The sequence below is a fragment of the Pseudophryne corroboree genome, chromosome 5 (genome assembly GCF_028390025.1).
Source record: "Pseudophryne corroboree isolate aPseCor3 chromosome 5, aPseCor3.hap2, whole genome shotgun sequence".
Classification (NCBI taxonomy): domain Eukaryota; kingdom Metazoa; phylum Chordata; class Amphibia; order Anura; family Myobatrachidae; genus Pseudophryne; species Pseudophryne corroboree.
In genome coordinates this window covers 514,059,377-514,083,131 of record NC_086448.1, presented here as the reverse complement: position 1 = coordinate 514,083,131, position 23,755 = coordinate 514,059,377, and the positions used below count along the sequence as shown (strand labels likewise).

Sequence of the window (23,755 nt, the reverse complement as noted above, 5' to 3'; positions counted from 1 at the left end):
AGATTTTAGATTTAATATTGGTCTCACCGAGCCGTCCGGCTTCGGTACCACAAATAGTGTGGAATAATACCCCTTCCCTTGTTGTAAGAGGGGTACCTTGATTATCACCTGCTGGGAGTACAGCTTGTGAATGGCTTCCAGAACTGCCTCCCTGTCGGAGGGAGACTTTGGTAAAGCAGACTTCAGGAACCGATGAGGAGGAAACGCCTCGAATTTCAGTTTCTGCTTGTAAAGCCCCAGCGTCATGCTGAAGACTTGGCAGAAGCAGGGGAGGGCTTCTGCTCCTGGGAAGCGGCTGCATGGTGCTGCCTTTTTCCTCTTCCTCTGCCCTTGGGCAGAAAAGAGTGACCTTTTGCTCGCTTGTACTTATGGGAACGAAAGGACTGAGTTTGAAAAGACTGTGTCTTTTTCTGTTGATGTGAAGTAACCTGGGGTAAAAAGGTGGATTTTCCAGCCGTTGCCGTGGCCACCAGGTCTGTTAGACCAGCCCCAAATAACTCCTCCCCCTTATACGGCAATACTTCCATGTGCTGTTTGGAATCTGCGTCCCCTGACCACTGTCTGGTCCATAATGCTCTTCTGGCAGAGATGGACATTGCGCTTACTCTTGATGCCAGGGTACAAATATCCCTCTGCGCATCACGCATATATAGCAATGCATCCTTTAAATGTTCTATAGTTAACAGAATATTGTCCCTATCCAGGGTATCAATATTCTCAGTCAGGGAATCCGCCCATGCGACTCCAGCACTGCACATCCAGGCTGATGCGATTGCTGGTCGCAGTATAACACCAGTATGTGTGTATATACTTTTCAGGATATTTTCCAGCCTCCTATCAGCTGGTTCTTTGAGGGTGGCCGTATCAGGGGACGGTAACGCTACTTGTTTAGATAAACGTGTGAGCGCCTTATCTACCCTAGGGGGTGTTTCCCACCGTGCCCTAACCTCTGGCGGGAAAGGGTATAGTGCTAATAACTTATTAGAAATTAGCTGTTTTTTATCGGGGGAAACCCACGCTTTATCACACACCTCATTTATTTCCTCAGACTCAGGAAAAACTATTGGCAGTTTTTTCACACCCCACATAATACCCGCCTTTGAGGTATTTGTAGTGTCAGAAAGGTTCAATGCCTCTTTCATTGCCGTGATCATGTAACGTGTGGCCCTACTGGACATTACGTTTGTCTCGTCACCGTCGACACTAGATTCAGTATCTGTATCTGGATCCGTGTCGACCCACTGAGGTAGCGGCCGTTTTAGGGCCCCTGAGGGTGTCTGAGACGCCTGAACAGGCACTAATTGATTTGCCGGCTTTCTCATGTCGTCAACAGTTTTTTGTAAATTGCTGACATTATCACTTAATTGCTTAAACACAATCATCCAGTCAGGTGTCGACTCCCTAGGGGGTGACATCACTAACACAGGCAACTGCTCCGCCTCCACCTCATTTTCCTCCTCATACATGTCGACACACGCGTACCGACACACAGCACACACACCGGGAATGCTCTGATAGAGGACAGGACCCCACTTAGCCCTTTGGAGAGACAGAGGGAGAGTCTGCCAGCACACACACAGCGCTATATATATACAGGGATAACCTTATATAAGTGTTAATCCCTTATAGCTGCTGTTAATCTAGTTATTTGCTGCCAAAATGCCCCCCCTTCTCTTTTTTACCCTGAATCAGATGCAGTACTGCAGGGGAGAATCAGGGAGCCGTCCTTCCAGCGGAGCTGTGAGGGAATAATGGCGCCAGTGTGCTGAGGAGATAGGCCCCGCCCCTTCACGACGTCCTTAACTCCCGCTTTTTTGTGTAAAATGGCAGGGGAAAAAATACATCCATATAGCCCTGGAGCTATATGTGATGTATTCCTTTTGCCAGCTAAGGTATATGTGTGTTATATTGCGTCTCAGGGCGCTCCCCCCCAGCGCCCTGCACCCTCAGTGACCGGAGTGTGAAGTGTGCTGAGAGCAATGGCGCACAGCTGCGGTGCTGTGCGCTACCTTAGTCTTGAAGACAGGATGTCTTCTGCCGCCGCTTTCACCGGACCTTCGTCTCTTCTGGCTCTGTAAGGGGGACGGCGGCGCGGCTCCGGTGACCCATCCAGGCTGAACCTGTGATCGTCCCTCTGGAGCTAACGTCCAGTAGCCTAAGAAGCCCAATCCACTCTGCACTCAGGTGAGTTCGCTTCTTCTCCCCTTAGTCCCACGATGCAGTGAGCCTGTTGCCAGCAGGACTCACTGAAAATAAAAAAACCTAACTAAACTTTTATTCTAAGCAGCTCTGGAGAGCTACCTAGTTTGCACCCTTCTCGGCCGGGCACAAAAATCTAACTGGCTTGGAGGAGGGTCATAGGGGGAGGAGCCAGTGCACACCACCTGATATCTCAAGCTTTTATTTTGTGCCCTGTCTCCTGCGGAGCCGCTATTCCCCATGGTCCTTACGGAGTCCCAGCATCCACTTAGGACGTTAGAGAAATATCTGCTACTTTGAATGTCCCAATGAGCACAGTGGCCTCCATCATCCGTAAATGGAAGAAATTCTGAACCAACAGGACTATTCAAAGAGAAGGCCGGCCGTCTAAACTGAGCGATCGGGGGAGAAGGGCCCTAGTCAGGGAGGTGACCAAGCACCCGATGGTCACTCTGTCAGAGCTACAGCATTCCTCTGTGGAGAGAGGAGAACCTTCCAGAAGGATAACCATCTCTGCAGCAATCCACCAATCAGGCCTGTATGGTAGAGTGGCCAGACGGAAGCCACTCCGTAGTAAAAAGCACATGGCAGCCCGTCTGGGGTTTGCCAAAATGCACCTGAAGGATTCTCAGACCATGAGAAACAAAATTCTGTGGCAAACACTGAACTCTTTGGCGTGAATGTCAGGTGTCATGTTTGGAGGAAACCAGGCACCGCTCATCACCAGGCCAATACCATCCCTACAGTGAAGCATGGTGGTGGCAGCATCATGCTGTGGGGATGTTTTTCAGCAGCAGGAACTGGGAGACTAGTCAGAATAGAGGGAAAGATGAATGCAGCAATGTACAGAGACATCCTGGATGAAAACCTGCTCCAGAGCGCTCTTGACCTCAGACTGGGGCGACGGTTCATCTTTCAGCAGGACAACGACCCTGAGCACACAGCCAAGATATCAAAGGAGTGGCTTCAGGACAGCTCTGTGAATGTCCTTGAGTGGCCCAGCTAGAGCCCAAACTTGAATTTGATTGAACATCTCTGGACATATCTGAAAATGGCTGTGCACCGACGCTTCCCATCCAACCTGATCGAGCTTGAGAGGTGCTGCAAAGAGGAATGGGCGAAACTGCCCAAAGATAGTTGTGCCAAGCTTGTGGCATCATATTTAAAAAGACTTGAGGCTGTAATTGCTGCCAAAGGTGCATCAACAAAGTATTGAGTAAAGGCTGCGAATACTCATGTACATGTGATTTCTTTTTATTTTTAATAAATTGGCAAAAATGCGACCCCCCCCCCCCCCCCCCCCATTTTTTTATGTTGTCATTATGGAGTATTGTGTGTAGAATTTTGAGGGGAAAAATTAATTTATAACATTTTGCAATAAAGCTGTAACATAACAGAATGTGAAAAAAGTGGAGCGCTGTGCATACTTTCTGGATGCACTGTATCATTTTGTTTTGTGAGGCATTGCTATTTTATTTATAACAGGAGTGTATATGGGCCCTCATTCCGAGTTGTTCGCTCGCAAGGCGATTTTAGCAGAGTTACACACGCTAAGCCGCCGCCTACTGGGAGTGTATCTTAGCTTCTTAAAATTGCGAACGATGTATTCGCAATATTGCGATTACAAACTACTTAGCAGTTTCAGAGTAGCTTCAGACTTACTCGGCATCTGCGATCAGTTCAGTGCTTGTCGTTCCTGGTTTGACGTCACAAACACACCCAGTGTTCGCCCAGACACTCCTCCGTTTCTCCAGCCACTCCCGCGTTTTTTCCGGAAACGGTAGCGTTTTTATCCACACGCCCATAAAACGCCGTGTTTACGCCCAGTAACACCCATTTCCTGTCAATCACACTACGATCGCCGGAGCGAAGAAAAAGCCGTGAGTAAAAATACTATCTTCATAGCAAAATTACTTGGCGCAGTCGCAGTGCGAACATTGCGCATGCGTACTAAGCAGAAAAACGCTGCGATGCGAAGAAAATTACCGAGCGAACGACTCGGAATGAGGGCCCTGATACGAACTTCAGTATTAAGAAGGGTTTAGAAGCATTTAAGACAGCAGTAAAATATTTTAAGAACAAAGATGATAAACAGAAATGTATCAACAGCCATCATATGGTGAGCTCTTCGGGAAAATGAATTGGCAACTAAAGGTCATAAAATGTTCAATTTGCTTATTAATCACCTGAAGTGGACACTGAAGCAATATTGTAAACAAATAAATAAAAGTGTAAAAGTGGGAGCTTGATCTGTATTGGGCAAAGTAAATAAAGTAGGAAAAAGTACAATCTACATTTTCCATATTGAGCAGGGTCGCGAAGAGAAGAATTCAAACCAAAACATGGTTTGCAAAGGTAATGAATGTCTGATATTCAAAATAATGTACCCTTTTTTTTTTATCTAATGTTAGATTACACTGTTTGACTAGTAAACATAGAAAATGCACAATACATTACTTCAAAATAAAATAAATCCACAGTTATTACATCACCATTAAACTTAATTTATCAATAACACTGACCTCTGGATTCAATGAATTATTCTCAGATGATTTTGTGGAAAGTAAAATGTGTGTGAATCCATCCTGTTTTCGCACAACAATGTCTCTGTACCGGTAAGCACTTTCAGTTTGTCTTACACTGAATCGTAGCCTTTTATCAAAAGATTGGTCTCTTCTCTCATCAATAAACCTCCGCTTGCCTGTTACTCCTGCTACTGAGGTCTGTATATTGCTGGTACCATTTTCAGTTAATGCCTGCATGAATGGAGACGTGCCTGCAAATAGTTAAAAATGTTATTCTGAGGTTATGTTTCAATAAGAAGGTTGCAAAAATTTTTATTGTAAATTTCCTAGGTTTAGATCTAGGAAGACGACTGAAGCATTTGTATTCCTAATATTTCATATTAGCAGCCGCATTAGTATGTATGTAAGGACCAGTTGCATTCAGAGTTACTGCACACTGTGGAAAGAATAACCTCTTTCAACCACAAGTAGTCACTAATACCACTTTCAGACAGAAAAGTCTGAAAGTCCCTGCAATTTCCCGGCATTTCAATGTCAGGTCATTTTGCCGGGGCCTGCCTGATCCCCCTTTCACACAGACATGCAAATTACCAGGTCGAGAATTTCGACCCGGTAATTTGAAGATCAACACGGGTATTTTGTCTGTGTGAAAGGGTCAACCCGGGTCGAAATTCCCGTGTCTACGACCCTGGTAGATTCCAGGGTCAAAGTCCTGGGAATTTCAATCCGGGTCGACCCTTTCACACAGAAAAAGGACCCGTGTGTTTCATAAAATTACTGGGTGGAACTGCTTCACCCGGTAATTTCAGTTTCTGTCTGAAAGGGGTATCAATAAGTTTAAAGCCTAGGTACTGTATTGCTTGCACTATAGGAGGATTTACCATATGGAGCCTTATAGCTCTTTGTTCTCCCAAGAAAACAAATGTTCACCAAGCCAACACAAAATGTTGCTCTAATCTACCAAAGCTGCCAATGTTTTAATATAATTTCAAGAGACACATCAGTGCTGCCTCATTGATGGATAACAAAATGTTCCTTTTTAAGATCTCAACAAGCGGTTTCTGTCTCCACAGTAGGGTTGCCCTTTAAGGGTGAAATGCTTTGTCATTTATACCCAAATTATTGTTCCTAAAAATGTCAAAAGTATTGTATTCTCTTTCTTTGCACTTCTGCATTTAGATGTACGCCTTTTGTCAATCTTTTTATATCTTTCTAAGATTGAGGTATGCATGTGTTTACTCTGTATAAATGGATATACCAATAAAATTGTTTAAAAAAAAAAAATGCTCTGTCATATTTAGCTGCTTATATGTTTGAATCTTTTGTCGCAGCTGCATCTGCAACTTTACGCTACTACTAGTATAAGCCCTTCCGTGAAGTACATCCTACTTGTTTGATCTTCAGATGCAACAATCCCACTTGGTGCATCTTTAGATAAAACCACTGGATGCGCCATAGAAATTTTCACCAGCCCCATGCTAGGTACAGTTTCTCCATCAGAGTATGGCCTCCGATATAAGTGATTGACTTTATTCGCAGCCAGATGTGCAACTTGCCACCAAAGTCCCATAACACGCCCAAAATACAGTGCACATCTGTGCACCTGAATAGCCACCGCCCAGGAACTCCCTTTAAATTAACGATACATTTCTGAGACCGTGTATCTCAAACGGTCCTGCGACTATGTATGCACACAACTGTGCAACTTTTTAGCTATTTCCACACATGCACAGTAAAACAAACAAACAAACAAACAAACAAACAAGCCAACCATGAACTATTTATGAATATTGACATAGGGCCTGATTCTCAGTTGGCCGCAATCTTTGCAAAGATGTTTTTGATTATATTATAGTCCTGAGCATCAATAATAGGATTTTAATATCTACCGGTAAATCCTTTTCTTAGTCCGTGGAGGATGCTGGGGATGCTTCAAGAACCATGGGGTATAGATGGGATCCGCAGGAGACATGGGCACTTTAAGACTTTAAATGGGTGTGAACTGGCTCCTCCCTCTATGCCCCTCCTCCAGACTCCAGTTATAGGAACTGTGCCCAGGGAGATGGACATTTCGAGGAAAAGGATTTATTGTTAAACTAAGGGTGAGATACATACCAGCTCACACCACAAACATGCCGTACAACATGGCATTAGCAAAAGTCCAGTCAACGGCATGAACAAAATCAGGAACAGGCTGACCATAACTGAAACACAACCTTTGTGTAACACAAGCAATAACTATTAAACAAGTACTGCAGATAGTGTCCGCACAGGGAGGGGCGCCCAGCATCCTCTCTGGACTAAGAGGATGCTGGGGATGATTCAAGAACCATGGGGTTTATACCAAAGCTCTAGAACGGGCGGGAGAGTGCGGATTACTCTGCAGCACCGATTGACCAAACAAGAGGTCCTCCTCAGCCAGGGTATCAAACTTGTAAAACTTCGCAAAGGTGTTTGATCCCGACCAAGTAGCAGCTCGGCAAAGCTGTAATGCCGAGACCCCTCTGTTTTCCTAATCTGAGCCGTTCTGGCGACATAGACTTTCAAAGCTCTGACCACATCGAGAGACTTCGATTCCGCCAAGGCGTCAGTAGCCACTGGCACCACAATAGGCTGGTTTACGTGAAACAATGAAACCACTTTTGGCAGAAATTGCTGACAAGTTCTCAACTCCGCTCTATCTGCATGGAAGATTAAATAGGGGCTTTTGTGAGACAAAGCCGCCAATTCAGACACCCGCCTTGCGGATGCCAAGGCCAACAGCATGACCACTTTCCAAGGAATTTCAACTCAACCTTACGCAAAAGGTTCAAACCAATGAGATTGCAGGAACTGCAACACCACATTAAGATCCCATGGTGCCACTGGGGGCACAAAGGGAGGTTGGATGTGCAGCACGCCCTTCACGAAGGTCTGAACTTCTGGAAGGGAGGCCAATTCTTTCTGAAAGAAAATAGATAAGGCCGAAATTTGTACTTTAACGGAGCCCAACTTTAGGCCCGCATCCACACCTGCTTGCAAAAAAAATGGAGCAAACGCTCCAGCTGAAATTCTTCCGTAGGAGCCTTCTTGGATTCACACCAAGACACATATTTTCTCCAAATACGGTGGTAATGCTTCGCCGTTACTTCTTTTCTAGCCTGAAGTAGTGTGGGAATGACTTCACTGGAAATACCCTTTCGGGCTAGGATTTGGCGTTCAACCGCCATGCCGTCAAACGCAGCCACGGTAAGTCTTGATACACGCACGGTCCTTGCTGTAACAGGTCCTCTCGTAGAGGAAGAGGCCAGGGATCTTCTATGAGTAATTCTTGAAGATCTGGATACCAAGCCCTCCTTGGCCAGTCTGGTACAATGAGGATCGCCTGAACCTTTGTTCTTCTTATGATCTTTATCACCTTTGGAATGAGAGGAAGTGGAGGGAACACATATACCGACGGAAACACCCACGGTGTCACTAGGGCGTCCACCGCTATCACTTGAGGGTCCCTCGACCTGGAACAATATCTCTGAGGTTTCTTGTTGAGGCGGGACGCCATCATGTCTATTTGAGGAATTCCCCAAAGACTTGTCACTTCTGCAAAGACCTCTTGATGAAGACCCCACTCTCCTGGATGGAGATCGTGTCTGCTGAGGAAGTCTGCTTCCCAGTTATCCACTCCTGGAATGAAGACTGCTGACAGAGCGCTTGCATGTTTCTCCTCCAGCGAAGAACTTTTGTGGCCTCCGCCATCGCCACTCTGCTCTTTGTTCCGCCCTGGCAGTTTATGTATGCCACTGCTGTTATGTTGTCTGACTGAATCAAGACGGGCAAACTGCGAAAAAGATGTTCCGCTTGCCGAAGGCAGTTGTAAATGGCCCTTAATTCCAGAATGTTGATGTGCAGACAAGCTTCCTGGCTTGACCATTTTCCCTGGAAATTTTCCCCCTGTGTGACTGCTCCCCAGCCTTGGAGACTTGCATCCGTGGTCACCAGGATCCAATCCTGGATCCCGAACCTGCGTCCCTCTAGGAGGTAAGAACTGTGCAGCCACCACAGAAGAGAGATCCTGGTCCTGGAAGATAGGAATATTTTCGTGTGCATGTCCAGTTGAGACCCGGACCACTTGTCCAGCAGGCCCCACTGGAACACCCTGGCATGGAACCTGCCATACTGAATGGCCTCGTAGGCCGCCATCATCTTCCCCAGCAACCGAGTGCATTGAAGAATCGACACTCTTGCCGGTTTCAGAATCTGTTTTACCATGTTCTGTATTTCTAGAGCCTTTTCCACTGGAAGAAAAACTCTCTGTAATTCTGTATCCAGAATCATACCCAGGAACGACAGCCGTGTCGTCGGAACCAACTGTGATTTTGGCAAGTTTTGGAGCCAACCATGTTGTTGCAGAATCGTCAGAGAGAGCGCAACGTTTTTCAGCAATTGTTCCTTGGATCTCGCCTTTATTAGATCGTCCAAGTACGGGATAATTGTGACTCCCTGCTTGCGCAGGAGAACCATCATTTCCGCCATAACCTTGGTGAAAATCCTCGGAGCCGTGGACAGACCAAACGGCAACGTCTGAAATTGGTAATGACAATCCTGAACAGCAAACCTCAGGTAAGCCTGATGTGGAGGATATATGGGGACATGTAAGTAGGCATCCTTTATGTCGACCGACACCATAAAATCCCCCTCCTCCAGACTGGAGATCACTGCTCGGAGAGATTCCATCTTGAATTTGAATTTTTTTTAGAAAGAAATATAGGGATTTTAGGTTCAAAATCGGTCTGACTGAGCCATCCGGCTTCGGTACCACGAACAGACTCGAATAAAAACCCTCCCCCTGTTGTGACGGGGGTACCGTTACAATGACTTGATTTTGACACAGCTTTAGTATCGCAGCGCATACAACCTCCCTTTCCGGAAGAGAAGCTGGCTAGGCCGATTTGAAAAATCAGTGAGGGGGCACGTCTTGAAACCCTAATTTGTACCCTTGGTCTACTATTTCTAATATCCAAGGATCCAGATCCGAGCGAACCCAGACCTGAGTTTGAGACGTGCCCCCACTGGTACGGACTCCCGCAGAGGAGCCCCAGCGTCATGCGGTGGATTTGGTAGAAGCCGGAGAGGACTTCTGTTCTTGGGAACTTGCCACAGCCTGTGACCTTTTTCCTTTTCCTCTTCCTCTCGCAGCAAGGAAGGAGGATCCTTCCTTGTGAGGGGGGCACGTCTTGAAACCCTAATTTGTACCCTTGGTCTACTATTTCTAATATCCAAGGATCCAGATCCGAGCGAACCCAGACCTGAGTTTGAGACGTGCCCCCACTGGTACGGACTCCCGCAGAGGAGCCCCAGCGTCATGCGGTGGATTTGGTAGAAGCCGGAGAGGACTTCTGTTCTTGGGAACTTGCCACAGCCTGTGACCTTTTTCCCTTTCCTCTTCCTCTCGCAGCAAGGAAGGAGGATCCCCGTCCTTTTTTGAATTTATTGGGCCGAAAGGACTGCATCTGATAGTGGGGCATTTTCTTTTGTTGCGCAGGAACATAAGGTAAAAATGATTACTTACCTGCGGTTGCCGTAGCTTCCAGGTCAGTGAGGCCGTCACCAAACAAGACACTACCGTTAAACGGCAGAGACTCCATAGCCTTTTTCGAGTCAGCATCATCATTCCATTGATGAATCCACAATGCCCTCCTAGCCGAGACTGCCATGGCATTGGCCCTTGATCCCAAAAGGCCAATATCCCTTGCAGCTTCTTTTAAATATGCTGCAGCGTCTCTGATATGACGCAAAGTCAAAAGCACGTTATCCCTGTCCAGGGTATATATCTCAGATGACAAGTTATCTGCCCATATTTCAATAGCGCTACTCACCCATGCCGAAGCAACGGCAGGCCTGAGTAGCGAACCTGTAGTGACATAAATGGATTTTAGTGTATTTTCCTGCTTACGATCCGCAGGATCCTTTAGGGCTGCCGTGTCAGGAGACGGAAGCGCCACCTTCTTGGACAGACGCGACAGCTTTGTCCACTATGGGGGTTGAATCCCACTTTTCCCTGTCCCCAGAGGGGAACGGATATGCCACCGGAATTCTTTTGGGAACCTGTACCTTCTTGTCAGGATTTTCTAAAGCCTTTTCAAAAAGAGCGTTCAGTTCATGAGAGGGAGGAAACGTTACCTCAGGTTTCTTTCCTTTAAACATACTTGTATCAGGAACAGCAGGGTCCTCAGTGATATGTAATACGACTTTTATTGCCAAAATCATGTACTGAATGCTCTTAGCCAGTTTAGGATTCAATCTGGCATCACTATAGTCGACACTGGAATCAGAGTCCGTGTCAGTATCTGTATCAGCTAACTGGGTAAATGCACCAAGACCCTAAGGGGTCTGAGCTTGTGACAATGCATACTCCATGGATTTCCTTTATGTCTGGTTCTTAGACTCAGATATAACTAATGTCTTAGTCAACCGAGCCACATTTGCATTCAAAACACTCAACATATTTACCCACTCAGCAGTCGGCGGTGCCGACAGGGTCACTCCCACAGCTTTTTCTGTCCCCACTCCGGCTTCCTCCTGGGAAGAGCACTCAGCCTCAGACATGTCGACACACACGTACCGATACCCACAATCACACTGGGCTATAGGGGACAGACCCACAGCAAAGCCTGTTAGAGAGACCCAGAGGGAGTTTGCCAGCTCACAACCCAGCGCCTATCCCGGTACTGAAACTTTATGTACAATGCCTCAGACCTGTTCGCGCTTTTATAATAAAGATAATAGCACCAAATCTACTGTGACCCCCCCCATCCCCCGTTTTGCACCCTGTTACTTGTACAGCAGTGTGGAGGTCAGGGCTAGCGTCTCTGCAGCTTCTGTTAAGAGAAAATGGCGCTGGTCAGAGCTGTGGGGGCTAAGCCACGCCCCCTCACCGGCGCGCTTCAGTCCCGCTCATTTTAACATTTTTATACTGGCGGGGGTCTATATTGAGTGCCTAGGCACTTTTCATATAACTTTTGCCAGTTACTTTCAGGTCCCCATGCTGCCCAGGGCGCCCCCCCTGCGCCCTGCACCCTGTCAGTGCCGCTGTGTGTATGGGAGCATGGCGCGCAGCGCGACCGCTGCGCGGTACCTCAAGACCTGAAGTCTTCTGCCGTCACTGAAGTCTTCGTTTCTTCTTTTACTCACCAGTCTTCTTTTTTCTGGCTCTGCAAGGGGGGGGGGGGGGGGGGGTGACGGCGCAGCTCCAGGAACGAGCAGCTAGACGTACCAAGTGATCGAACCCTCTGGAGCTAATGGTGTCAAGCAGCCTACGAAGCAGAGCCTTTGAACTCACAGAAGTAGGTCTGCTTCTCTCCCCTCAGTCCCTCGAAGCAGGGAGCCTGTTGCCAGCAGAGCTCCCTGAACATAAAAAACCTAACATAAGTCTTTTTTCAGAGAAACTCAGTAGAGCTCCCCTGTTTGTGAAAAGTCTCCCTGGGCACAGAATCTAACTGGAGTCTGGAGGAGGGGCATAGAGGGAGGAGCCAGTTCACACCCATTTAAAGTCTTAAAGTGCCCATGTCTCCTGCGGATCCCGTCTATACCCCATGGTTCTTGAAGCATCCCCAGCATCCTCTAGGACGTATGAGAAAAAAGTTTTCATGAAACCCAAACAGAAAGATAACCCATGGATATATGGTTAAGTGGTTGAGAAGATATACCAATCTAATCACAGATAGCTTACTACATACATACTGTATAACACTGCAGTCACTGATTTTTGCATTACTAGGAAGAGGACCAAAGAGGGTATTTTATTCTGTTAAAAAAGTCCACATATAATTCCAAGGAATTGCTGGTTACCCACCTCTGGTTTTAATGCACTTTAGTATCCATAATGACATGCTCACTGAAGCTTTTTAAAAATGTATTTTTTGACAATTTTAATATTCATCCTTAACCAATCTTCTCGTGACACCGCAAGGCTTCCCTAACACGGTTGCATGAGGAGCCTGCCAGCAGCCGCTAAAAGCTAAAAATTCTGCCTACCAGTTGTCTCCCCCGCCAAAGCAGCCAGCAGTGATTGATGGGGGATCTTTAAGATCACCCCTGGTGATGGCTAATCTTGAAGGCAATTTTTTATTTCATAGAGTAGGTTTGTGTTTATTGATCTAGAACTTAGTTTTTCTTTAATCATAAAGCAGTTAATGTATAAAGTTGATTCTAGTACAATAGTAAAAAAAGTTAGTAATTGTTGCAAAAAAATGAAATAAAAATTACAATTTACTTGTGATGAAACAGGATTCCGAAAATCCTAACAAGCTAACAAAAAGCAGACCCAATAGTTTAATAATATAAAAATATAAATATTTTTCATTTGTTCTTTGTAAAGAACAAACAACTGTTTAGATGACAAATTACGACAGCCAGTATGATGAAAAGAGACGTGCAGTTTCATTGTCTAATGTAGCATGACAAAGTCACACAGTTAATTATTTTATATATATTAGTAGCAAATGCAGAAAGCAAATTTCCGAGTTGTTTGCTCATTGCCGATTTTCGCTATGCTGCGATTTGTTTCTAAATTCGCATGGTACGCAGAGCGCATGCGCCACGTTATTTAACACAAAATTTAGTAGATTTGCTGGTGTTCGTGCGACGCTTTTCAGTCGCACTGCTGATCGGTGAATGATTGACAGGAAAGGGGCGTTTCTGGGTGGTAACTGAGCGTTTTCCGGGAGTGTGCTAAAAAACGCAGGCGTGTCAGGGAAAAACGTGGGAGTGTCTGGAGAAACGGGGGAGTGGCTGGCCGAACGCAGGGCGTGTTTGTGACATCAAACCAGGAACTAAACGGACTGAGCTGATGCTACTCAGAAACTGCAAGAAAATATTTAGTAGTATTTCTGCTAATCTTTCGTTCGCTATTCTGCTAAGCTAAGATACACTCCCAGAGGGTGGCGGCCTAGCGTTTGCAATGCTGCTAAAAGCAGCTAGCGAGCGAACAACTCGGAATGACCACCCATATACTGTAGGACAAGTACAAGGTATATAAACATTTCTGCATCAATGGACATGACACTAATGTAAGCATTAGGGTGGCAAAAACTGAGGGACAGGTGCCGTTGTAAGGAGTATGATGTAGAAAATATAAGAAAAGGAAAAGCACATAATAAGCAGTCACCCTGAAAGGCAGATGGAATGGATTGCAAGGTATAAACAGAGACAAAAAATATAACAAAAACCAAAAGTATTTTACAGTATTCGATTTATTATATAAACCAGTCACAACAGACTATTTAATCTATCCACAAATACACTGCTCAAAAAAATAAAAGGGAACACTAAAATAACACATCCTAGATCTGAATGAATGAAATATCCTTATTAAATACTTTGTTCTTTACATAGTTGAATGTGCTGACAACAAAATCACACAAAAATTATCAATGGAAATCAAATTTATTAACCCATGGAGGTCTGGATTTGGAGTCACCCTCAAAATTAAAGTGGAAAAACACACTACAGGCTGATCCAACTTTGATGTAATGTCCTTAAGACAAGTCAAAATGAGGCTCAGTAGGGTCTGTGGCCTCCTCGTGCCTGTATGACCTCCATACAATGCCTGGGCATGCTCCTGATGAGGTGGCGGGTGGACTCCTGAGGGATCTCCTCCCAGACCTGGACTAAAGCATCCGCCAACTCCTGGACAGTCTGTGGTGAAACGTGGCATTAGTGGATGGAGCGAGACAGGATGTCCCAGATATGCTCAATTGGATTCAGGTCTGGGGAATGGGCAGGCCAGTCCATAGCATCAATGCCTTGCAGGAACTGCTGACACATTCCAGCCACATGAGGTCTAGCATTGTCTTGCATTAGGAGGAACTCAGGGCCAACCGCACCAGCATATGGTCTCACAAGGGGTCTGAGGATCTCATCTCGGTACCTAATGGCAGTCAGGCTACCTCTGCGAGCACATGGAGGACTGTGCGGCCCCCCAAAGAAATGCCACCCTGCACCATTACTGACCCACTGCCAAACCGGTCATGCTGGAGGATGCTGCAGGCAGCAGAACGTTCTCCTTGGAGTCTCCAGACTCTGTCATGTCTGTCACATGTGCTCAGTGAGAACCTGCTTTCATCTGTGAAGAGTACAGGGCACCAGTGGTGAATTTGGCAATCTTGGTGTTCTCTGGCAAATGCCAAACGTCCTGCACGGTGTTGGGCTGTAAGCACAACCCCCACCTGTGGGCGTCGGGCCCTCATACCACCCTCATGGAGTCTGTTTCTGATCGTTTGAGTAGACACATGCACATTTGTGGCTTGCTGGAGGTCATTTTGCAGGGCTCTGGCAGTGCTCCTCCTGTTCCTCCTTGCACAAAGGCGGAGGTAGCGGTCCTGCTGCTGGGTTGTTGCCCTCCTACGGCCTCCTCCATGTCTCCTGATGTACTGGCCTGTCTTCTGGTAGCACCTCCATGCTCTGGACACTACGCTGACAGACACAGCAAACCTTCTTGCCACAGCTCGCATTGATGTGCCATCCTGGATGAGCTGCACTACCTGAGCCACTTGTGTGGGTTGTATGGAAGTCATACAGGTACGTGGAGGCCACACACGCTACTGAACCTCATTTTGACTTGTTTTAAGGACATTACATCAAAGTTGGATCAGCCTGTTGTTATGAACCACAGGTAGTGGTTCATTCCTATTTTATGTTTATAAAGTTGTCTTGCATGCCAAGATTTCCTGTTGCTCTGTTTTAGAATACTCTTGTCTGCTGCCGCTGGTGAGTCTGTGTAATTGCAGCTTGTTCCCATGTGTTCAGCCTCACCTGGCTGCTAATTGCATCTTGTCAGTTTGGAGTCATGCAACAGGGCAGCTGCATAAGATTATTAATTAGGCCTCTCTGTTATATGCTGGCTGACTGCAATTCACAGACGCTGGTGATATTTCTGGGTATCCGGTCTGCTTGAGTTCTGAGCTTGGTTCCTGCTAGTTCCTGAGCTTCCTGTGTCGATTCCTGAGTCAGTCCCCGTGTCGATTCCTATGTCTGATCCCGTGTCCTGCCGTGAGGCGTTCCTGTCCTGAGGTCCAGTGCCTTTGCCTGTGCCTGGTCAAGTTTCTGGCTTCTTGGTGTCCACCGGTCTTTCGTTTGGGATTCTGCCTGTCCTCCAGTTCTAAGAGTCTGTGTCAGCAGCATTGGGAGTTCCTGTCCGTTTGCCAGTATTCGTACCGGTTCCGTGAGTAGCGGCTCTGCCGCGTCCGTCGGCCGAGGCATTCCATTATTATTTCTGTCACTGGTGTTTTGCAGAGGGTTCTGCTTATGCTGTCACCGCCGGTACACAAAAGTATTGTGTGGGCGTGTGGTCAGCATTTCCTTTGTTGTTCTTTTCCTTTGGCGGCAAGCTGCACATACATTTAGTTTTAGGCTAGTTAGTAGCCTCTGGCTTTGGTTGTTTCAGTAAGAGGGCCCCTTGTTATCACCCTGTCTCGGTACACTCTTTGTCTCTCATTAAGACCTGAGGGGGCATCGAAGTTGGGCAGACGTAATCCGCCCTTCAAACGCGGCTGCCATGGGCTCAAGCAACCATAGTCTCGCAAGAGTGTACTGACAGCACGGGCGAGACAACGGAGATAGGGCGCCAGGGGCTATTCCCTTTCCATTCCCCTTTCCCAGCATTACGTTACAGTGCTCCGGTCCTTGCAATAAGATCTCCTCAGACCAGAGTGCTGGAATCATAACACCTGTAGTGTGTTTTTCCACTTTAATTTTGAGGGTGACTCCAAACCAGACCTCCATGGGTTAATAAATTTGATTTCCATTGATAATTTTTGTGTGATTTTGTTGTCAGCACATTCAACTATGTAAAGAACAAAGTATGTAATAAGGATATTTCATTCATTCAGATCTAGGAAGTGTTATTTTAGTGTTCCCTTTATTTTTTTGAGCAGTGTATTTAGGTGTAAAAGGGAATAATAAACTGTAAAAATTTGGTTTTATTAAAAGATGTAAAAAAATAAAACCAAAGCCTAGTAACATTATTCATGGTAGAAAGCATTAAAACATGCTTGATCAAGGTTTCTAATACATGTTTAAAAAAATAATTAATTAAAACATTAATGCAAATGTAAAAAATAAATAAAATTGGTTTAAACAAAAACAGAGGGAAAGCGGTTAAACACCGCTAGTCGGGATCCCGGCAGTCACAATGCAGACGCCGGAATCCCGACTAGCGGTGAAATGCTGCCGCTGGATTATCAGCGCCACAGGCTTTTCTCCCTCTGTGGGTGTCCACAATACCCATAGAGGAAGAACAGAACCTGTGGCAAGCGCAGCGAGCTACCGTACCTGCAAAAGACTTTCTAGCACTTGCCTTGCTGCCGGCATTATGGATGGGATCCCGCTGTTGGGATCATGGCAGCCAGGATCCTGTCTGTCGGCATTTCATACTGATCCCCTATTACCAAGTTACCAGTATATCACAGAATTAGTTGCCTTCATTTATATATATTGTAATTCACACAAACCCTTTTCTTTTAACTCATGTTCCCCCGCAAGACTGAGGAAGGCAGAGATACAATTAGGCTTGAATTGTGTGTAGAAAGAGTTAGAAGTTATGCATTAGAAGGCAGTAATCCAAGATTACTTATCATTTACCTCCTAAATGTGAACCATATGAGTTTTAAGTTTCAAATATTCTACTTATGAAGAGTGATCAAAATAATAATGTTACAAAACTGATCTGTGCCCAACACCCTCAGTTTAGCAGTGAAAGGATGGACAAGAATAATAGATTTTTTTTCTATGTAGAGATTGGATATGTGGGTGTTCTTGCTGTGCATATGCTCATCCAAAACAACACTCATGTCCACCAGGGTTTGAAAAAATAGGATTTTGGTTACCTACCAGTAAATCCTTTTCTCGTAGTCCGTAGAGGATGCTGGGATCCACATTAGTACCATGGGGTATAGACGGGTCCACCAGGAGCCATTGGCACTTTAAGAGTTTGAGAGTGTGGGCTGGCTCCTCCCTCTATGCCCTTCCTACCAGACTCAGTCTAGACACTGTGCCCGAAGAGACGGACCTCTTCGAGAGAAGGATTTAACACAGATAGTGGCGAGATTCATACCAGCTCACACATACAAGGCACATCAAGCTAACTAACTAGCTTGAAAAACTCAGCAACTGCTGAAACATTACTTACCAAGTAACAACGAAGTACATAACTAAAAGTTGTACTGAACCAGATAATGGTTGCAGGAAAACGAAGAGCTGGGCGGGAGCCCAGCATCCTCTACGGACTACGAAATAGGATTTACCGGTAGGTAACCAAAATCCTATTTTCTCTTACGTCCTAGAGGATGCTGGGGTCCACATTAGTACCATGGGGATGTACCAAAGCTCCCAGTACGAGAGGGAGAGCGCGGAGGCTCCTGCAGAACTGATTGACTGAACTTCAGATCATCAGAGGCCAAAGTATCGAACTTGTAGAACTTAGCAAACGTGTTCGACCCAGACCAAGTTGCCGCTCGGCAAAGTTGTAATGCCGAGACACCCCGGCCAGCCGCCCAGGAAGACCCCACCTTACGAGTAGAGTGGGCCTTAACAGATTTTGGACAGGGAAATCCTGTCATAGAATATGCATGCTGGATAGTGAACCTTATCCAGCGAGATATAGTCTGCTTTGAAGCAGGACACCCAATTTTCTTGGGATCATACAGGACAAACAAAGAGTCCGATTTCCTGTGACCAGCAGTCCTCTTCACATAGATTTCAAAGCCCTCACAATATCCAAGGACTTTGACGAAATTGAGGAGTCAATAGCCACTGGCACCACAATGGGTTGGTTGATATGAAATGCCGACTCAACCTTTGGAGGAAACTGCTGACGTGTCCGGAGCTCAGCTCTATCTTCGTGGAATATCAAGTGAGGGCTTTTACAGGACAAAGCCCCCAATTCTGACACACGTCGCTAAGGCCAACAACGTGACAGCTTCCATGTAAGAAATTTGACCTCAACTTCCTGTAGAGGCTCAAACCAGACCGACTGGAGAAACTGCAACACCACGTTAAGTTCCCAAGGCGCCGTAGGCGGCACAAACGGAGGTTGGATGTGCAGAACTCCCTTCAAAAAGGTCTGAACCTCAGGGAAGGCAGCCAATTGTTACTGGAAGAAAATGGACAGGACCTAAATCTGGACCTTCACAGATCCCAACCTCAGGCCCATATCCACACCTGCTTGCAGAAAGAGGAGAAAATGTACCAGTTGAAACAACACCGCAGGAAACTTCTTGGACTCCTACCAAGACACATATTTCTTCCAAATACGATGGTAATGTTTAGACGTTACCCCTTTCCTAGCCTGTATCAGGGTAGGAATAACTTTCTTCGGAATGCCCTTCCGAGCTAGTATCAGGCGTTCAACATCTATGCCGTCAAACGTAGCCGCAGTAAGTCTTGATAGGTGAACGGCCCCTGCTGCAGCAGGTCCTCCCAAACAGGAAGAGGCCTCGGCTCTTCCTGCAAGAGATTCAGAAGGTCCGCGTACCAAGCCCGCCTTGGCCAGTCTGGAGCAATGAGGATCGCTTGAACTCTTGTTCTCCTTACAAGCATTAGAACTCTTGGAATGAGTGGGAGTGGTGGAAACACGTACACCGACTGGATCACCCACGAAGACACCAGGGCATCCACTGCCACTGCTTGTGGGTCCCTCGACCTGGAACAATCATGTTGAAGCTTCTTGTTGAGACGAGAGGCCACCATGTCTTTTTGGGGTAACCCCCAAAGGTCTGCTATTTCCTTGAACACCTCCTGATGGAGACCCCACTCCCCTGGATGGAGATCGTGTCTGCTGAGGAAGTCTGCTTCCCAGTTGTCCACTCCCGGAATGAAGATTGCAGAGAGTGCCAACGCGTGTTTTTCTGCCTAGAGGATGATTCTTGTCACCTCTGACATTGCAGCTCTGCTCTTCGTTCCGCCCTGTCGGTTTATGTAAGCCACTGTCCTTACATTGTCCGACTCTACTTGAATGGCCCGATTTCTTAGAAGATGGGCCGTCTGAAGAAGACCGTTGTAGACGGCTCTTAGTTCCAAGATGTTGATTGGTAGGCCGGCTTCCAGACTTGACCACCTTCCTTGGAAGGTTTCCCCTTGAGTGACTGCGCCCCAGCCCCGGAGGCATGCATCCGTGGTTAAAAGGACCCAGTCCTGAATCCCGAACCTGCGGCCCTCCAGAAGGTGAAGCAATTGGAGCCACCAGAGGAGTGAAATCCTGGCCTTTGGCAACAGACGAATTCTCTGGTGCATGTGATGAGATCCTGACCACTTGTCCAGGAGATCCAGTTGGAAGGCCCAGTTAGAGGGCCAGAGCATGGAACCTCCCGTTCTTCCCCAAAAGGCGAATGCATTGATGAACCGACACCCGGGTTGGCTTCAGGACATCCCGGACCATTGTTTGTATCACCAACGCCTTTTCCTACGGAAGAAACACCCTCTGCACTTCCGTGTCGAGGATCATCCCCTGAAAAGACAACCTCCGGGTTGGTTCCAAATGAGATTTTGGAAGGTTCAGAATCCAACCGTGGACTCTGAGTAGGCGGGTTGTGAGTACAATGGACTGCAACAGCTCCTCCTTGGACGATGCCTTTATCAGTAGATTGTCCAGATACGAAATTATGTTTACCCCGTTTTCAGAGTAGAACCATCATCTCCGCCATCATCTTGGTGAAGACCCCTGGTGCTGTAGAGAGGCCAAATGGCAGGGCCTGGAACTGGAAATGACAGTCCAGTAATGCAAAATGGAGATAAGCCTGATGTGGTAGCCAAATCGGAACGTGGAGGTACGCATCCTTGATATCCAGGGATACTAGGAATTCCCCCTCTTCCATACCTGATATCACAGCCCTGAGAAACTCCATTTTGAACTTGAACTCCTTCAGAAAAGGGTTCAGTGATTTTAGGTTCAGAATGGGCCTGACTGAACCATATGGTTTCGGTACCACGAAAAGGTTTGAATAGTAACCCGTGGCTTGCAAATGAGGAGGTACTGGCACAATGACCTGTGCCTCCACCAACTTCTGGGCCGCTGCTTGTAGGGACAGTCCTGTCCGCCAGCAGAACTGGCAAGCCTGATTTGAAAAACCGGTGAGGAGGGATATTTTTAAATTCCAACCTGTATCCCTGGGACACAATACCTATCACACAGGGATCCAGGCCAGACGATACCCAGACGTGACTGAACTGTCTGAGCATCGCTCCCACTGGCCCCACCTCCAGGCCGCGCGGTCCACCATCATGCGGAGGACTTTGGCGTACTGGAAGCAGGCTTAATTTCCTCGGAACCTGCCGCAGCAGGTTTCTTGGATTTAACTCGACCTCCCCTAAAGAAGGTATTGGACGGTTTGGCCTTTCTAGGCTTGTTAGACTGAAAGGACTGTGATGCTGATGAAGAGAAGGATTTCTTCGGAGCAGGTGCAGCTGAGGGAAGGAACGGAGACTTACCCGCTGTAGCCGTGAATATCCACGCATCCAAAGCTTCCCCAAAGAGAGCCTGACCTGTGTAAGGCAGGGACTCCACACTTTTTCTGGACTCCGCGTTGGCCGACCACTGGCGCAGCCACAGTCCCCGACGAGCTGAAACAGACATGGACGAGATCCCTGCAGCCATGGAACCCAGGTCTTTCATGGATTCTACCATAAAACCTGCCGAATCGTGAATGGTACACAAAAACAATTCAACATCACCCTTATCCATTGTATCCAAATCCTCAAGTAAGGTGCCCGACCATTTTACTATAGCTTTTGCAATCCATGCACTAGCAATAGTGGGACGTAATATGGCCCCCGAAACGGTGTACATTGATTTAAGTGTATTATCAATTCTTCGATCAGCCGGTTCCTTTAAGGTGGTAGATCCCGGAACAGGTAAAACCACCTTTTTTGAGAGTCTGGACACAGATGCGTCAACAATTGGCGGGCTTTCCCATTTTTTCCTATCCTCCTCAGGGAAAGGAAACGCCACCTGGACCCTTTTAGGGATCTGGAATTTTTTGTCAGGGTTTTCCCATGCTTTCTCAAATATAGCATTTAATTCCTTTGACGCAGAGAAGGTTAGCGAGGCTTTCTTATTTTCAGTGAAAAAAGCCTCCTCAACCTGCTCAGGTGTTGTATCATTAATATTCAATACATCCCTGATAGCCTCTATCATCAATTGCACCCCCTTTGCAAGAGAGGCAGACCCCAGCAACACATCCCCAGTACCGTCTGTGGTATCAGAATCGGTATCCGTGTCATATTGCATGACATGAACAAGCGCACGTTTGTGGGGGTATATAGCAGAGCGTCCTGAGGTACCAGAATCGGGCCATACTGCCATAGAGTTCTGTAATACCTGGGTTGCGGATTCATTACTTGCAACCCTATCTGAAATCTGAGAAATCTGGATGGAATCTGTGCTAAACCAGTGCTATCCTGATTACATGGAATGGGATCATCCTGGGAGGACATATCCTCCGCAGCATATGACAGTGTCCCTGGACATAGCTAAAGAAGACCACAAAACACCACACACACACACAGGGGAGGGCAGACAGAGTTTCACCCCCAAGAATGGCAAAAGAGACACAGAGATTGGAGCCAACCCACACACAGCGCTTTTAACCAAAAGGAAACCCTTTGTCAGCGCTGATTGTGCACCTTAATAGGATACACAGTCGTATTGCAGCTTCCCCCCCCCCCTTCTACAACCCCCTGGTACCATGAATGAGAGACAGCTGGAGTTGCTGTGGAGGGACCTTCTTTCTCCTGATCAGCGCTGTGTAGGCAGGAAAATGGCGCTGAACGCTGCTGGGTCCGCTCTGAGGAGAAGCCCCGCCCCCAAAATGGCGCTGTCTTCCCGCTCTTCATCTGATTATATTGGCCGGAGGATTGATGCTGGCTGAGATCCTGGGACCCCGACAGGCTTTGTGACCAGTGTAGGATGTAAGCGCTGGACCAGGGCTCCCCTCAACGCGCCCACTATGTACCGCTAAGCTACCCTGCTGCTGCCGCCATCTTCACACGCCCCCCCGCTTCCAAGGGGGCCTGTGTCTTACTCGCCACAATCTTCAGCTCTGTAAGGGGGTGGCGGCATGCTGCTGGGGTGAGCGATCTATCCCCTCAGGAGCTCAGTGTCCTGTCAGCGGAGTAAGTGGCTCAAACCCCGCAGGGCGGACACTACTCCCCCTCTTAGTCCCACGCTGCAGGGAGGCTGTTGCCAGCAGCCTCCCTGTAAAATAAAAAACTCTAAAATAACATTTTACTAGAAAAGCTCTGGAGAGCTTCCCTAGCTGTGACCGGCTCCTCCGGGCACAGTTTCTAAACGGAGTCTGGTAGGAGGGGCATAGAGGGAGGAGCCAGCCCACACTCTCAAACTTTTAAAGTGCCAATGGCTCCTGGTGGACCCATCTACCTGGTGGTCCACATTAGACCCCATGGTACTAATGTGGACCCCAGCATACTCTAGGATGTAAAAGAGAAACAATCCATATATTAAAATTTATTATTTTTACAACTTTATATGTTCGACAAAGCTGCCAATACATATTGGGGTGAATTCATTTGATTATGACGCCCAATCTCCCATCTAAAGTGACGAGAGATCATGGGGGCGATATTCAATTGCATCTCTTTATCGCGCTGATCGTGCCCAAAGGGGTCGAGTTTAGCCACCTAATCAGCTAAACCATTCCAAAATGCTGGGCACGATTGTGAAAAGTGCCGTTTGGGCGCCCAACCGAGTCACTTTTCGCTACCCCCAGGGGTATGAGCTGAAATGCAGACGCCAGCAGCAATTCGTGGCGGAACTGAGCTACTATTAAATAGCTCCATTCTGCACCATTTAATGGCCGGCTGCGAGTACAACATTTGAATTGCGCCTATAGGATTTAATTCAGTGGCCAAACAGTGAGTTCTTGGCATTATAATGCCCACTTTCCTAGGATCACTATTACAATATCATTTTACAAATGGATTGGCTGGAGAAACATTGCTGCTTTATTGGTAGTGTGTTTATAGTATATTTAACCACATCTTGT

At 46.9% G+C, this 23,755-nt stretch overlaps 1 protein-coding gene across 3 annotated transcripts in view; it reads right to left on the bottom strand.

Annotated features, from left to right (window-relative positions):
* The window catches only part of CDYL (chromodomain Y like), a 359,350-nt gene that overhangs the window by 57,494 nt on the left and 278,101 nt on the right, over positions 1-23,755 (bottom strand). For all 3 annotated transcript variants that reach the window (XM_063923082.1, XM_063923080.1, XM_063923079.1), the window contains one exon: positions 4,722-4,975. In XM_063923082.1, coding sequence (XP_063779152.1) covers positions 4,722-4,961 — 240 coding nt within the window. In that variant the 5' untranslated portion in view covers positions 4,962-4,975. The remainder of the gene's footprint in view (positions 1-4,721; positions 4,976-23,755) is intronic.